Source organism: Phacochoerus africanus, chromosome 6, assembly GCF_016906955.1.
Source record: "Phacochoerus africanus isolate WHEZ1 chromosome 6, ROS_Pafr_v1, whole genome shotgun sequence".
NCBI lineage: Eukaryota > Metazoa > Chordata > Mammalia > Artiodactyla > Suidae > Phacochoerus > Phacochoerus africanus.
In genome coordinates this window covers 68,003,765-68,017,393 of record NC_062549.1, presented here as the reverse complement: position 1 = coordinate 68,017,393, position 13,629 = coordinate 68,003,765, and the positions used below count along the sequence as shown (strand labels likewise).

The 13,629-nt window shown below is 38.2% G+C and overlaps 2 protein-coding genes across 14 annotated transcripts in view; one reads left to right on the top strand and one right to left on the bottom strand.

Moving 5' to 3' along the window:
* The window catches only part of PPP1R42 (protein phosphatase 1 regulatory subunit 42), a 44,412-nt gene extending 44,143 nt beyond the window's left edge, over positions 1–269 (bottom strand). The window contains exon 1 of the mRNA XM_047783818.1: positions 59–269. Within this exon, the coding sequence (XP_047639774.1) occupies positions 59–61 (3 nt within the window). The 5' untranslated portion in view covers positions 62–269. The remainder of the gene's footprint in view (positions 1–58) is intronic.
* CSPP1 (centrosome and spindle pole associated protein 1) overlaps positions 1–13,629 on the top strand; it is a 183,888-nt gene that overhangs the window by 24,576 nt on the left and 145,683 nt on the right. The window lies entirely within an intron of this gene.

Sequence of the window (13,629 nt, the reverse complement as noted above, 5' to 3'; positions counted from 1 at the left end):
GAAACGTGGCCCTAGGGTTTCCTCATTTCCCACACTTCTTCCCCGTAAGGCATCTCACCATTTGCAGGATGAGCCGGGTCAATGATTCGGGTTTGGTCAATTTCGCAAGTGCCAAGCTCCTCCGCAGCCCCGGTTGCTGGGCGACCAGACAGCCGCTTAGAGTCCGCCGCGGGCTCACGGGAAATCTCGCGAGGTCACTGGAAGCGCTCTCCTGTGGCTTCCAGCGGGAGGAGCAGTCTATGACGTGGCAGCGGGGGCTGATAGTAGCCCCTAGGCAGGGTTCGAGTGGAGGTCAGTTAGCTTGATGCGGCTGTAAATCATCGGTTGCATTAGCGTCTTAGTGGACCAGCCGGGAGCCAGAATGATTGTTGGCAGGCCATCATTTTCCCCTACTAGATTATCCTTGCCATCAGCTTTGACAGTTTCAGTGCCTAGTTACCACGTTTCACAATAAACGACCGGGAAGTGAATTGTTTGAATAAAAGTGCAGTCCATACTTTACCTCTCCTCGCATAAAATCCAAACTCCTTAGGTCGATGTTCCATTACATTTATAATAACCAGGCTCATTGCTTGCCTCTGTGCTCCAGAGTTTCCAATCTGGCACCTGGCTCGGTATGTCCTGTTCTAAAAAAAAAAAATTTACCCTCACCTCCTCTCTCAAGGTAACAATAGAAGATAACTTTCCTCCTAAATTCTTAATTTCCTTTATAATATTAAAGGATTCACCTTGGAATTAGTGCATTTCCCCCCTGAAGTTTCCATAAATAATCCTTTTTTCCCTCCAAACAACTGGGATATGCTTCTTTAGCATAACAGTTAACACAATGCTATATGTTTGTTACTTCCTCATATCTGCAATAAGATGGTAAATTCTCTGAGGGCAGGATTATTTCTTTAACCTCACTAGTCCCAGGACCTGGCAAAGTGCCTTTTACATAAACAGTCACTCCATGTTTTGAAATGCATAATTTACAGAAGAAGGAGATGAAGGAGAAGAAGAACAATAGAACAAGGAACTGACATTTACAGTGGAAAGACTGGCCCTCATTAGGGATATGGTAAAGTGAGCAATCTAGATCAAGGGACTGTACAAGCTGGAAAACAGTAATGGCTGTGATCTTTAGCGTGGGGACATGCTGGAAAAGTCATTTCTATTTCTTGAACATAGAAATGTCAGAGTAGGAGTTCCCGTCGTGGCTTAGTGGTTAACGAATCCGACTAGGAACCATGAGGTTGTGGGTTCGATCCCTGGCCTTGCTCAATGGGTTAAGGATCTGGCATTGCCCTGAGCTGTGGTGTAGGTTGCAGACGAGGCTCGGATCTGGCGTTGCTGTGGCTCTGGCGTAGGCCAGTGGCTAAAGCTCTGATTAGACCCCTAGACTGGGAACCTCCATATGCTGCAGCAGTGGCCCAAGAAATGGCAAAAAGACAAAAAAAGCAATGTGAGAGTGGAAGATTGTTAGAGTTACAAGGTGGCTTTGAGCTCATGTGAACAGTCCAACTTGCCATTTTACAGATGAGGAAATTCCTAAGCCTAGAGAAAGCAAAGAAATATGTTGAAGGTGACACCTGAGGTGGCAGGAGAGAATTTACCCTTGGGCTCCTAATTTCAAGCATATCTTCTTCATACATCTCACTGTTACAGTAAGATTAAGCTAGAAAAAGGGACAAGGGGTTGGGGACAGATGAATCCTAAACACTTTCCGGACATTTTTCAGTTGTGAAGCAGTGTTGGTCTGGATTAGGGTGAAGGCAAAGAAAGTGAAAAGAAATGAACAAACTTAGGAGGCATCCTGAAGCATGATTTAATAAAAAGATAGTGGATAGGTTAAAGGGAGAGAGAAGTTGAAGATAATTCCTAGGTGTTAGCTAGGATAAAGGGATGATACTGGAGAAAAAGGAGAGTGTGGCAAGTAATTTGAGGGGAAGTGGATGAATTTCGTTTACATATGTTAAATGTGAGGTGGGGTAGGTTTGATAGTTTCCAGAATGGAACTGATCATTGAAACTGTGGGGTCACGAATGGGGGTGAGGGAGAAGGTGAGGAAAGAGAAAGAGCAAGTCAGCTATGCCAGCTGGTTTGAATGGAAGAGGGAAGCAAAGCTAGTTAAGATGTCAGAGAGTATCAGAAGTGAGTTTTGTTCTGAGAAGAACAAATACCAATTCAATGATTAAGAAACCAATAAATCAGATTCAGACACTGGGGAAAGAAGTTCAGGAGGAGGGTACCTAATGGAATAAACAGCTACAGAAGGATATGACGAAATAAAAGAATGATGAAAATAATATGGCTGAAACACTACAGCAAAAATCAGATGCCTTTCTTACCTATTTTATAGGCCATTCATTTGGGAACAATAGATTCAGCAATATATGCAGGGCTGTCGTATTGTTTTGTGTAGCCCTCATGTAACTTGCTGCTAGCATTACAGAAATATGTTTAGCAATGCCTCATTGGAAACCAGTTGCTCCATAAATCTTTAGAATAGTTTCATATGTCATTATAAAAGGAGTATGATCCATTTGTGTTATCATTTTTAAAAAATGATAACATTATTTCTGAAAGTTCACTTTGGATTCTATGCTTTATAGAATTGAAAATCTCTTTGTGACTGCTAGTATTTTCATAGTTTAAAATGGTTGAATCACTCATTGTTTTTTTTTTAATGTAACAAGTTTAATAGACAGTATTTTCTCATTAAGACATGAAATGTAATTCCTGTCTAGTGACACACAGTGTTAAACAATCATCTGTGTACTTTGCAATGTAGCAGAAAACTGGCAGACTACAAGAAATACTTTCCTTCAGTGCCACGTTTATAAGGTCTGCATAAAATGCTCAAAGATTTACACACTTTGACAGGTGATAAGAAATTTGTATTTGTAGAAAAAAAAGTTGCGAATAATTTTAAAAGACACTCTTGGAAGAATGTGCTAAAGAACACATTCTCTAAGGTCTTTAATAGAATTTCCAAGTAACTTTAGACAGAAGCACACTTTTTATTTAGAATATTGTTCTATGTATCTGTCAATTAGTGTATTTCCTGACCATTAGTGTATATACTACACAGAAAACACTTTAATGATTACTTTCATTGAGAAAAGGGCCCAGACATGTGTATCATCACAGAACTCCATGCGATGATCATTTATTGGGGTTAGCTCTTCCTTTTGGTTTTGACCTTGAGATTTATAAATATAAGTAAGTATGGTAGGCAGACTTCTAACATGGTTTCAGTGATCTCATCTCCTGGGATTCACGTTCTTGTATGAAACCCTCCCACTGAGTGTGGGATAGGCATTGTGACTTGTTCTAAATAGTAGAATAAGGTGAAGTTGATGAGATGTCATTTCTGCAATTAGGTTAAAAAGATTGTGCTTTCTGTCTTGCTGGCAAACTCTATTGCATTTTTGGCTTGCACTCTTTGTTAGAGCAAGCTGTTATTTAGAATGCAAGGACTGAAAATGGTCCCTAGCCAAGGACTAGTGAGGATCTGTACTCTCAATGAGAAACTGAATGTCGGCAATTACTGTTTAAGCTTGGAAGTCAATCCTTCCCCAGTTGAGCTTTCAGGTGAGACCTCATCCCTGCCTAACACCTTGATTACAGCCTTGTGAGAGACCCTGAAGCAGAGAACTCAAGTTCCTGATCCGTAAAATCTGGAAATAATAAATATGTAATTTAAGCCACTCAATTTTGGGGTAATTTGTTATGCAATAATAAATAACTGATACAGGAAGCGTTGGAATATTTATTTATTTATTTATTTATTTTTGTCTTTTTGCCTTTTCTAGGGCCACTCCCACGGCATATGGAGGTTCCCAGGCTAGGGGTCTAATCGGAGCTGTAGCCACTGGCCTATGCCAGAGCCACAGCAACTCGGGATCTGAGCCGCATCTGTGACCTACAACCACAGCTCATGGCAATGCTGGATCCTTAAACCACTGAGCAAGGCTAGGGATCGAACCTGCAACCTCATGGTTCCTAGTCGGATTTGTTAACCACTGAGCCACGACGGGAACTCCTGGAATCTTTTTTTAAAGAGGGAAATTTTCCTTAGAAATTTGGGACATGATTCTCATTTTCATAGGACCGTCTTTTCTTCTTTTTTAAAATTTATGGCCACATCTGCAACATACAGAAGATTCCAGGCCAGGGACTGATTCTGAGCCACAGCTGCAGCAATAGTAATTTCTGGATCCTTTAACCCACTGAGCACCTCTGCAGCGACCCGAGTGACTACAACTGGATTCTTAACCCACTGCCACATGCTGGGAACTCAAACTCAGAGGAGAGAAATGAAAATGATTAAATGAGGTTGTAGCTTAGCTTGAACAAAAGATTTTTTTAAAACAAGTATCAATTTATATAAGCTATATGTAGAGTCAGTTACAAAGGAGGCCTTTTTGTTTATGGATGAGGCAGTTTCCATCCAAAGCTTTACTCCTAATTTCTGTAGCCTGGTCATGATCATTAAATTGAGAACTTCATGGCTTTTTAATGACTTGATATACACAATATGGATACCAGTAATAGATAATTTATTTAAAACTTGATGAGTAACTTATTTATGTCTTTTTTATATAATGTATTCTGTGAACGTAAATGATTACTACATAGGTTCTGTATAAAACAATCCATGGTATTTCTCCTGATTTCCAGACCCACACATCCAGCTGGCTGCTAGACATTCATTCCACTTGGATATAAATGTCCTAGAGGCAAAAAACCCTGAGCCTGTCAAGATCTGAACTCATTTCTGTTCTGCACAAATCTCATCTGCCTCTTCTAGTCCTGCCTTGCCCACAGACCACCCTGCTATGCAAATTAGAGCCTGAGAGTCATTTAGTACCTCTACATTTGGTCCCTAAATCAAGTCCACATAATCTCAGAAACAGCTTTCAAACCCGTCTTTTCATGCTCCAGTCACTACCTAAGAATGGATATGAAAGGGTTTTATCAAGTTCTATTAATTTTTTAAAAGTTAGATTTATTTTATTTTTTCTTTTTGAGACCATACCTGAGGCATGTGGACGTCCTCGGCTAGATCAAATCGAAGCTGCAGCTGCCAGCCTATACCACAGCCACAGCAATGCCAGACCTGAGCTGCATCTGTGACCTACACCACAGCTCATGGCAATACCAGATCCTTAACCCACTGAGTGAGGTCAGGGATCAAACCCACATTCTCACGGATTCTAGTTGGGTTCTTAACCTGCTGAGCCACAACGGGAATTCATTCTATTAATTTTAATACACAAAACTTTCTTAAGTTGTATTTTTAAAGTTCTATTATGTTTAATACACAAAACTCTTTTCTGAAATGGCTCACTTCCACACTCCCTTAGAGGGGCAAATTGTAATAAATATAACATGTATGAGATGTGGATGTAAATTAAACTGAAAATCAGCTTCATTACCTTAAAGTCACATTTATGACTAAATACATTTTAGTTAATATATTTTAGAGTAAAAATGTTTTCTGAAAAGTATTTCTGTAAACATGTTCTAATTCAGGTAATATTTTATTATGATTTATTCAGGAATAAAGATTCCTGAAACATATTGTCAGTAGAGCCTAATACTTTAGTTTGAGTCTTTCAGGAAGCATTTGCAAGAAAGGGACTTATAATTTTGGAAGACGTTTAGATTAGGTTTCAGGAACAGTTCATCACTTTTGTTTTAGGAATTAAAAAAAAAATTGTCTTTCAAACCAAGGGTGGGGAGCCTCTATTTTCTAATAGAGATCCAAGACACTGCTTAAATTTATCAGGCCAATAATAAGTTCAGCAAAAGTTTAATTAGTTGGTGATGGATTGAGACTAAGAACAAAACTCAGCAATGTAATATACTCTATTCTTATGTCTTTCGAAACAATTTGTTAAAATCAGTGAAAACATCTTGTATATTTGTATTTAATTGCTTTATTTTTTTTGGCTCCTGTCTGCTTTTTTGGCTTAGCTTGTTTGAAAAGTGTTCCATTCCTTCATGTTTGTTTTTGAAAATGGTTGGTGTTTTTTGTTTGTTTTTTAACTAGTGTGTATAGCTGTTTGCATATTTCTGTGACAGTGACCCTTGATTGAAAAATTAAAAAAAAACAACTTTTTTTTACTCTTATTTTAAATCTGTTAGAAGTTTGGGGAAAGATTTTCATTTTATAATAATTTTACAGTAAAACAAGTCAGTTTCCTTTACAAGTGCATAATAAACATTTAACTTTGTCATCTTAAAAGCACATATTGTTAATGTTTCTAAAAAAACAAATTGAAATGTCCATTGCATGTATTTCTTCATTGAACAGATATGTGTTGAGTGCCTACTGTGTGCCGTTGGTCAAGTGCTTAGTATGCAGAAGGTCATTAGACCAAGTCCCCATTTGTGTCGTGCGTACCTTCTAGTAAGGGGAGGTAGCTGGTGAAAAAGTAAGTCAATGGCCAAGATAATTTCTGGTACATTCTGTGAAGGAAATGAATAGGGTAAAATAACTGTGACTGGGCTATAGAAGTGGGGAAGAAGGAGAGAAGGAGAGAGGTGCTTTCTTGAGATGAGAGAGACAGGCTACATTTCTCTGTGGAGGCAGAATTTGACTTGGGACTTGAAGAACCAGGAGCTTGAGGAGCCAGGCCTGTGAAAGCCTGTGAGGAAGTGTTCCAGGCCTAGGAAGCAGCCAGTGTAAGGACTCAGGGGGTTGGGGGTGGGGTGTGGCTGAGCTTAAGGACCCCAGGACACTGGCTGGAGCATGGTATGGAGGAGGAGAACAGAATGAGAGGAAAGCAGGAACTAGATCAGCCTTTAAGGCCACAGTGAGATTTGAATTTGGGTTTATAGCAGCATTTAGCTCATAAGGCAGAATACAAATTTTATTAGTGGGAAAAGCTAACTTTATTATATTTAGAGTTTGAAGAAAGAACAGCTGTCACTTATTATAAGTTGAAATTCAAAATTTTGGTTGAGGCGTTCCCACTGTGGCACAATGGGATCGGCGTTGTTTCTGGAGCCCTGAGTTGCAAGTTCAGTCCCTGGCCTGGTACAGTTCTGGCATTGCCACAGCTGTGATATAGGTCGCAGCTGCAGCTCGGCTCCTTGGCTTGGGAGCTCCATATGGTGAGGGGCGGCCCACAAAGAAAAAAAAGCCTTGGTTGAAATGTAATTTTCTTATAGTCAGATATTAACATGATAAATATAGTATTTCTTGGGCCGCTCCCGCGGCATATGGAGGTTCCCAGGCTAGGGGTCTAATCAGAGCTGTAGCCGCCAGCCTACGCCAGAGCCACAGCAATGCGGGATCCGAGCCGCGTCTGCAACCTACACCACAGCTCACGGCAATGCTGGATCCTTAACCCACTGAGCAAGGGCAGGGATCGAACCCGCAACCTCATGGTTCCTAGTTGGATTTGTTAACCACTGCGCCATGACGGGAACTCCAGTAAATATAGTATTGTTAAAGATACTCTTAGAAATCTGGGAGCAGGAGCCTGAGAATTAGAAAATATAATTTCTACTTGTGCTCCCTAATCTCATATTTAATGTAACTTTTGTTTCAGTTTTTACTCCTTATTGAAATAGGTAAAGCACTTTTTAAATTGAGTTGCAGTTGATGTACATTCAATATTATATAAGTTATAGGTATGCAGTATAGTGATTCACTAATTTTAAATGTCATACTCCACTTATAGTTATTATAAATTACTGGCTACATTCCCTGTGTTGTACAATATATCCTGTAGTTTATTTTATACATAATAGTTTGTACCTCTTAATCCTACACCTAGTTACCCTTCCCCCTTCCCTTTCCTCACTGGTAACCACTAGCTTGCTCTCTGTATCTGTGGGTCTGCTACTTTTCATTTTATTTACTAGTTTGTTGTATTTTTTATATTCCACGTATAGGTGATATCATACAGTATTTGTCTTTCTCTGCCTGACCTATTTCACTTAGCATAATATCCTCCAAGTCCATCCCTGCTTTGCAAATGGAAAAATTAAATTCTTTTATGGCTGAGCAGTATTCCATTGTGTGTGTGTATGTGTGTGTGTGTGTGTATACTATATACTTATATATATACACACATATGGATATATCACATCTTTATGCATTCATCTGTTGATGGACATATAAATTGCTTCCATGTCTTATCAATTATAAATAATGCCACTATGAACATTGGCATGTGTTTTTGAAGTAGTGTTTTTGGTTTTTTTTAGATATATACACAGGAGTGGAATTGCTGTTTCATATGATAGTTCTGCTTTCAGTTTTTTAAGACATCTCCATACTGTTTTCCACAGTAAAGCATTTGTTAACAAACTTTTTTTAGATCTTGGGATAATAAAAAATACTGATTTCTATCTAAATGAATTACCATTTTAACAGTTAGTTCCTTAATTTTAAATAATGTAGTGTTTTACCTTAAATATTAAGACTAGTTAGAAGTTGAAAATATCCCCTAAAAGATGGTGTTCATATATAATTCTCACATCAGTGGCCTATCAAATTAATTTCTCTAAGGGTATACAGAACTTTTCAGATGGTTGTAATTATTCAAAATGGTGTGGCCTCATGAGTAAGATCATGAATTATTTTTTATTTTGTCTAATTTATGTTACTTTATGTAAGCCCAGAATCTTAATAGCCTCAAATATGCTTTAAACACATGTAAGAAATGATAGAATGATTTCGTAATAGTGGAAGAAAACAAAGCTAAACACATACATATTTTAAAGGACTTATTTAGTATCATTCATAATACAAAATAATAAATTGAAATTTATTCGAATAATAAATAGATCATAGAGAATAAAGTTGAAAATTCTAGGAACAAAAGTGCATCATTTAAATAAAACATGAATTTGCAGATGAGCTTATATAAACTAAAATTTCAGGAAGGTAAGTAGTTTAAAGTTATGCTTTGTAATAGTTAACATATTCATAGTTATATGATATTTATAATCCTCTGAAACCTAACTTAAAGGTCACAGAGCTCTATTCTTGACAATATATTTCTTTATGCATATGCCTCTTAGGTTATAAAAAGTACAACTGTAGTTCATCAAAATGTGCCCCAAGGCACAATACCATTTTACTCAGTCATTAGAAAGTTTAGCATAATTGCTTAGTATAATCCAAGGAAAATATGAGTACTGACATCAGGGACTCTCCAATTTGTTAGGCAATTGTTCCATAATTTTTGGCACTAAGATAATGCACATGTTGAAAAAGCAATTAATCATTGGTGTTAGTTATCAAGCTATGATTTTAGCTGTTTCCGCCCAAATTTGACCTGAAATGACAGAGTTCCATATTTTATTTTTGTAATGTTCTGTTTTCTGAGCTTAAAAGTTTAAATATACCAATCTGGTCACAGTTAACCTGAGTTTCATGTTACTAGCTCTCTAAAATAAGTAGGTAATAACTTTATAAAGATAAATGGTATTTCTTCCAGTAATAGTTGGATAAAAAGTTTAGAAATTTTTAGAGATTTATACTACCTTAGAACAAATCACTTGAAGACCCTCTACTAGCATTTGGCCCCAAGAAGGTATTTGTTTGCTAAGTTTATTTGCTGCTAAAACCTGTATTGAAAATAGACTAAACTGAGAGAACATACAATTAGATTTTGAGTTTTTTGAATGCAATGACATAGACATATTAATTATTGAATAGTGACTGAAATAATTACCCCATCATAATTTGAATATACTCAACTTTTTTCTTAATGATTTTTTCCATTACGAACATAATCAACTTTTACTTATTTTATATCATACCGATGAGCAACACTAAGAGCCATCATTCCGTGTAGTGTATTTTTCTGTCTTCAAAAAACCACATTGCTTACCCATGTATGTGTCTTCTGGAGTTTATAGTTAAAACAATCCAGAGATATAGAAAGAAACCTTAGAAACAGTCTGTGTTCAGTCCAGTTTAGTCAGCTACATGTGGATACAGTGCAGACTTAGCAATATAAATGAACTCTTCTCTGCATGCTTGACTTAGGCATCTGTACCTCATCACTCACAGAGCAGTTTTTGGAAACTCTGAACCTCTGCAATATATAGCACTCCAACTCCCAAACAGTTCTCCTGATTCTTTGTAAAGTTACATATGCTCCTGCTCTTCTGTGTTTATTTTCAAGTGGCTGCACTATAGGGCAGTTTATTATTCTATTGTGCAATGCAGTGATTTTTTTCAAAAACCTGAATACCAAGTAGTCATACTAATTTATGACAACAATCTTCAGACTTGATTCCTCAAATGGAGCATGTGATGTTTGGTCTCAGAACCAATTTTCTAAATTCAGAAACAATGGAACACAAATAGTTTCTCACCCCTTTTGGCTTTTTGTTCTCGGCAGTACTGCTGATTTCAAAATAACAACTTGTGTGGTGTCTTACTGTTATCAATAAATAAAATGTGTAGGATGAAGTACTCATGTAACTAGACAGTGTAACCTAAAAATGGTACTAAATGCATAAATCCTCAACTTCTATATATATAGAAGTTAATGTTGAATTGTTTGGAACTAGGACCCCGAGATATTAAAACAACCTGGAAAATTTGGAATACTCTTGACTCTGGGAGCTTGATGTAACTGGTCCTAATCTTCATTCCATATCCATTGACTTCTCTCTCCATATCTGCTCCAGCCTTGCTTCTGTCCAAGTTTTATTACTTGGACATTGGGACTAAATTTTTGATGAAGATTGGCATTTCCTGTATATCATTGCCAAAAGAGCTTGAGACATTATCTCTGAAAAAATTTGAAGCTGTACAAAAAACAGACTTCACTTAGAAAATGGCCTTTTCAGCTCCTGAGTAGCTCATGGCTATAAGATAATACTTTGCAGAAAAAGGCAATGCCAATTCATGACTTAGTTTCTGAATGATGATGGCTGCAAATTCAACCTTGATTTCCTAAAATGTCAATATTGTGAATTGGAAGATTTATACCAAAAGTGATCATGACAATACATTAAAACTTAATGATATGCCTTTGGAAATATTTATAAAGGGTCTTATTTTTAATGAAGTATAATTTATCATAAAGTATATTTATATTTTCTTTATAATAAGAGTATATTTTAATAAAGTATATTTATAATAAAATGCTCTCTTCGTGGGTTATTTCTGCCTGGGCTAGACTGTTGAGCAGATGGGACACTGTAGGTTGTCTCTCTAGTATCCATTTAGCCTCAGTTTGTGGTGGTCATGCAGTTTGGGTATCACTAACCCCATTTCAGCTCCCCAGGTGCAGGCTCATGACCAAAGTTAGACCAATCACAGTGAAGTCAGAACCTTATTTTGACAACCATGAGCAGCTTTTTCCCCCTGACTGGATGCTGTGGTGTACCGCCGCTTTGGAAGAGTCCAGCTTGAGATTTATTTAGGTCAACATGTGGAGGGCAGAGCTGAGACATTATAGAAAGCCTAATCCAAATATGATTTTGGACTCTGTAGTTTAGGTGAGCCAATAAATTCCTTTTATTGTTTAAGCAACTGTTTTGGGGGGGATTTTGTTGTTACTTGCAAGCAAGGCACCATGGCATGCATATTTTCTATCTCACCATGATGTCTTAGTTGATTAGATCGCCAAGGTCAAATTACATGTGGATAACAGTATTCAGGTGTTGGAGTGAAAACTGCTAGGATGTTTCCAAGATGGCTTCAAGGATTCCTTACTCTTTCATGTCAAAGAATCCTCAATGACTCTGTCACTGTTTCTAACTGAATGGCTCAATTGGTATTGCTGAAGACTGTGCACTAAACACAGATTTTAGGCGATCACTGGGGGCAGTCATGGTTTTGTTTTTTGTTTTTGTCTTTTTTTCTTTTCTAGGACCGCTCCCACACCAGACTTGGTGTCGAATTGGAGCTGTTGCCACTGGCCTACACCAGAGCCACAGCAATGCGGGATCCGAGCCACATCTGCAACCTACACCACAGCTCACGGCAACACCAGATCCTTAACCTACTGAGAAAGGCCAGGGATAGAACCCGGAACCTCGTGATTCCTAGTCGGATTCGTTAACCACTGCACCACAACGGGAACTCCCATGTTTTTTTTTTTTTTTTTTTTTAAAGTGCCTAAAAATGGAGGCTAGGTCATGCTATCTCAAATTGGGGTGCCTTTATTTAAAGGATTATCAAATGAGACCAAAAATGCTATTATGTCATCAACTGTCTGAGAAAGTATTTGGATGCTAGTAATAATTGGCTTCCTCATCTTACTAAAGACCACCTCTTTGCTAAATCTAAATGAAAAACTTTTAGGCTTTGTGTTCCTTGACCTTGCGCCTCATGTGAAGTCACTTATAAATTACTTCTTAAAGTTTTCTTACTTCTCTGCTCTCATGGTCTCTTCTTCCTCTGACCATTTAAAATTTGATGTATGCCATGATTTGTCTTGGGCCCTCTTATTTCCACAAATTCATCTCATCTAATCTGATCTAGCCCACAACTTTCTTAAGAGTGCTCTTGGAAACTGACTAGTACATTCCTGTTTAAAACTCTTTAGCTCCCTATTGCTGTTAGGATAAAATCCAAAAGGCCCCTGCAGGATCTATGCTCATCTTACTGACTGAAGTCATCTCTGTTACTCCATACAAACTATTCGACACTCTCAGATCTAACCGAATCTCAATTTTTTTTTTTCGGTCTTTTTGCTATTTCTTGGGCCGCTCCCGCGGCATATGGAGATTCCCAGGCTAGGGGTCCAGTAGGAGCTGTAGCTACCGGCCTACACCAGAGCCACAGCAACACGGGATCCGAGCCGCGTCTGCAACCTACACCACAGCTCACGGCAACGCCGGATCGTTAACCCACTGAGCAAGGGCAGGGACCGAACCCGCAACCTCATGGTTCCTAGTCGGATTCGTTAACCACTGCGCCACGACGGGAACTCCGAATCTCAATTTTTGAAGGTTCTGGGTTCCTGCTCTCTGCCCCTGGCCTTCCTCACATTGCTATCTTCTTTGCTTATAAAAACATAACCTGTTATTTTTTTTCTGGCTAGTCCTCCAATCTATCAAATTTCAGCTTAGTGTCAGGTCACTTCCTACAGGAAGCCTACCTGGTTAACTCCTCCCTGTGGTAAGTGTTCCTCCCGAGAGTTTCCCAGCACACTTTATTTCTCCCTTCATAGCAGTATTCTTAGGTTCATCTTAAGTTAGCTTTAGCCTCTGTTGTAAGTTCTGTGAGGAATGTTGCCGTTCTACCTTGTTCAGAAAATCTCCAGAAATCTAATATCCAGCACAAATGAACATTTCCTCAGAAAAGAAAATCATGGACTTGGAGAAAAGACTTGTGGCTGCCTGATGGGAGGGATCGGGAGCTTGGGCTTATCAGACACAATTTAGAATAGATTTACAAGGAAATCCTGCTGAATAGCATTGAGAACTTTGTCTAGATTCTCATGTTGCAACAGAACAAAGGGTGGGGAAAAAAATGTAATTGTAATGTATACATGTAAGGATAACTTGATCCCCTTGCTGTACAGTGGGAAAATAATAAAACAAAAAAAAGTAACAATCAAAAAAAAAAAAAAAGAATATCTCCAGAGAGCAAAATGGCCTAGTTCAGTAAAAACGCTTGGTGAACATTTGATTGACTAGATACCTGTGTTAGAC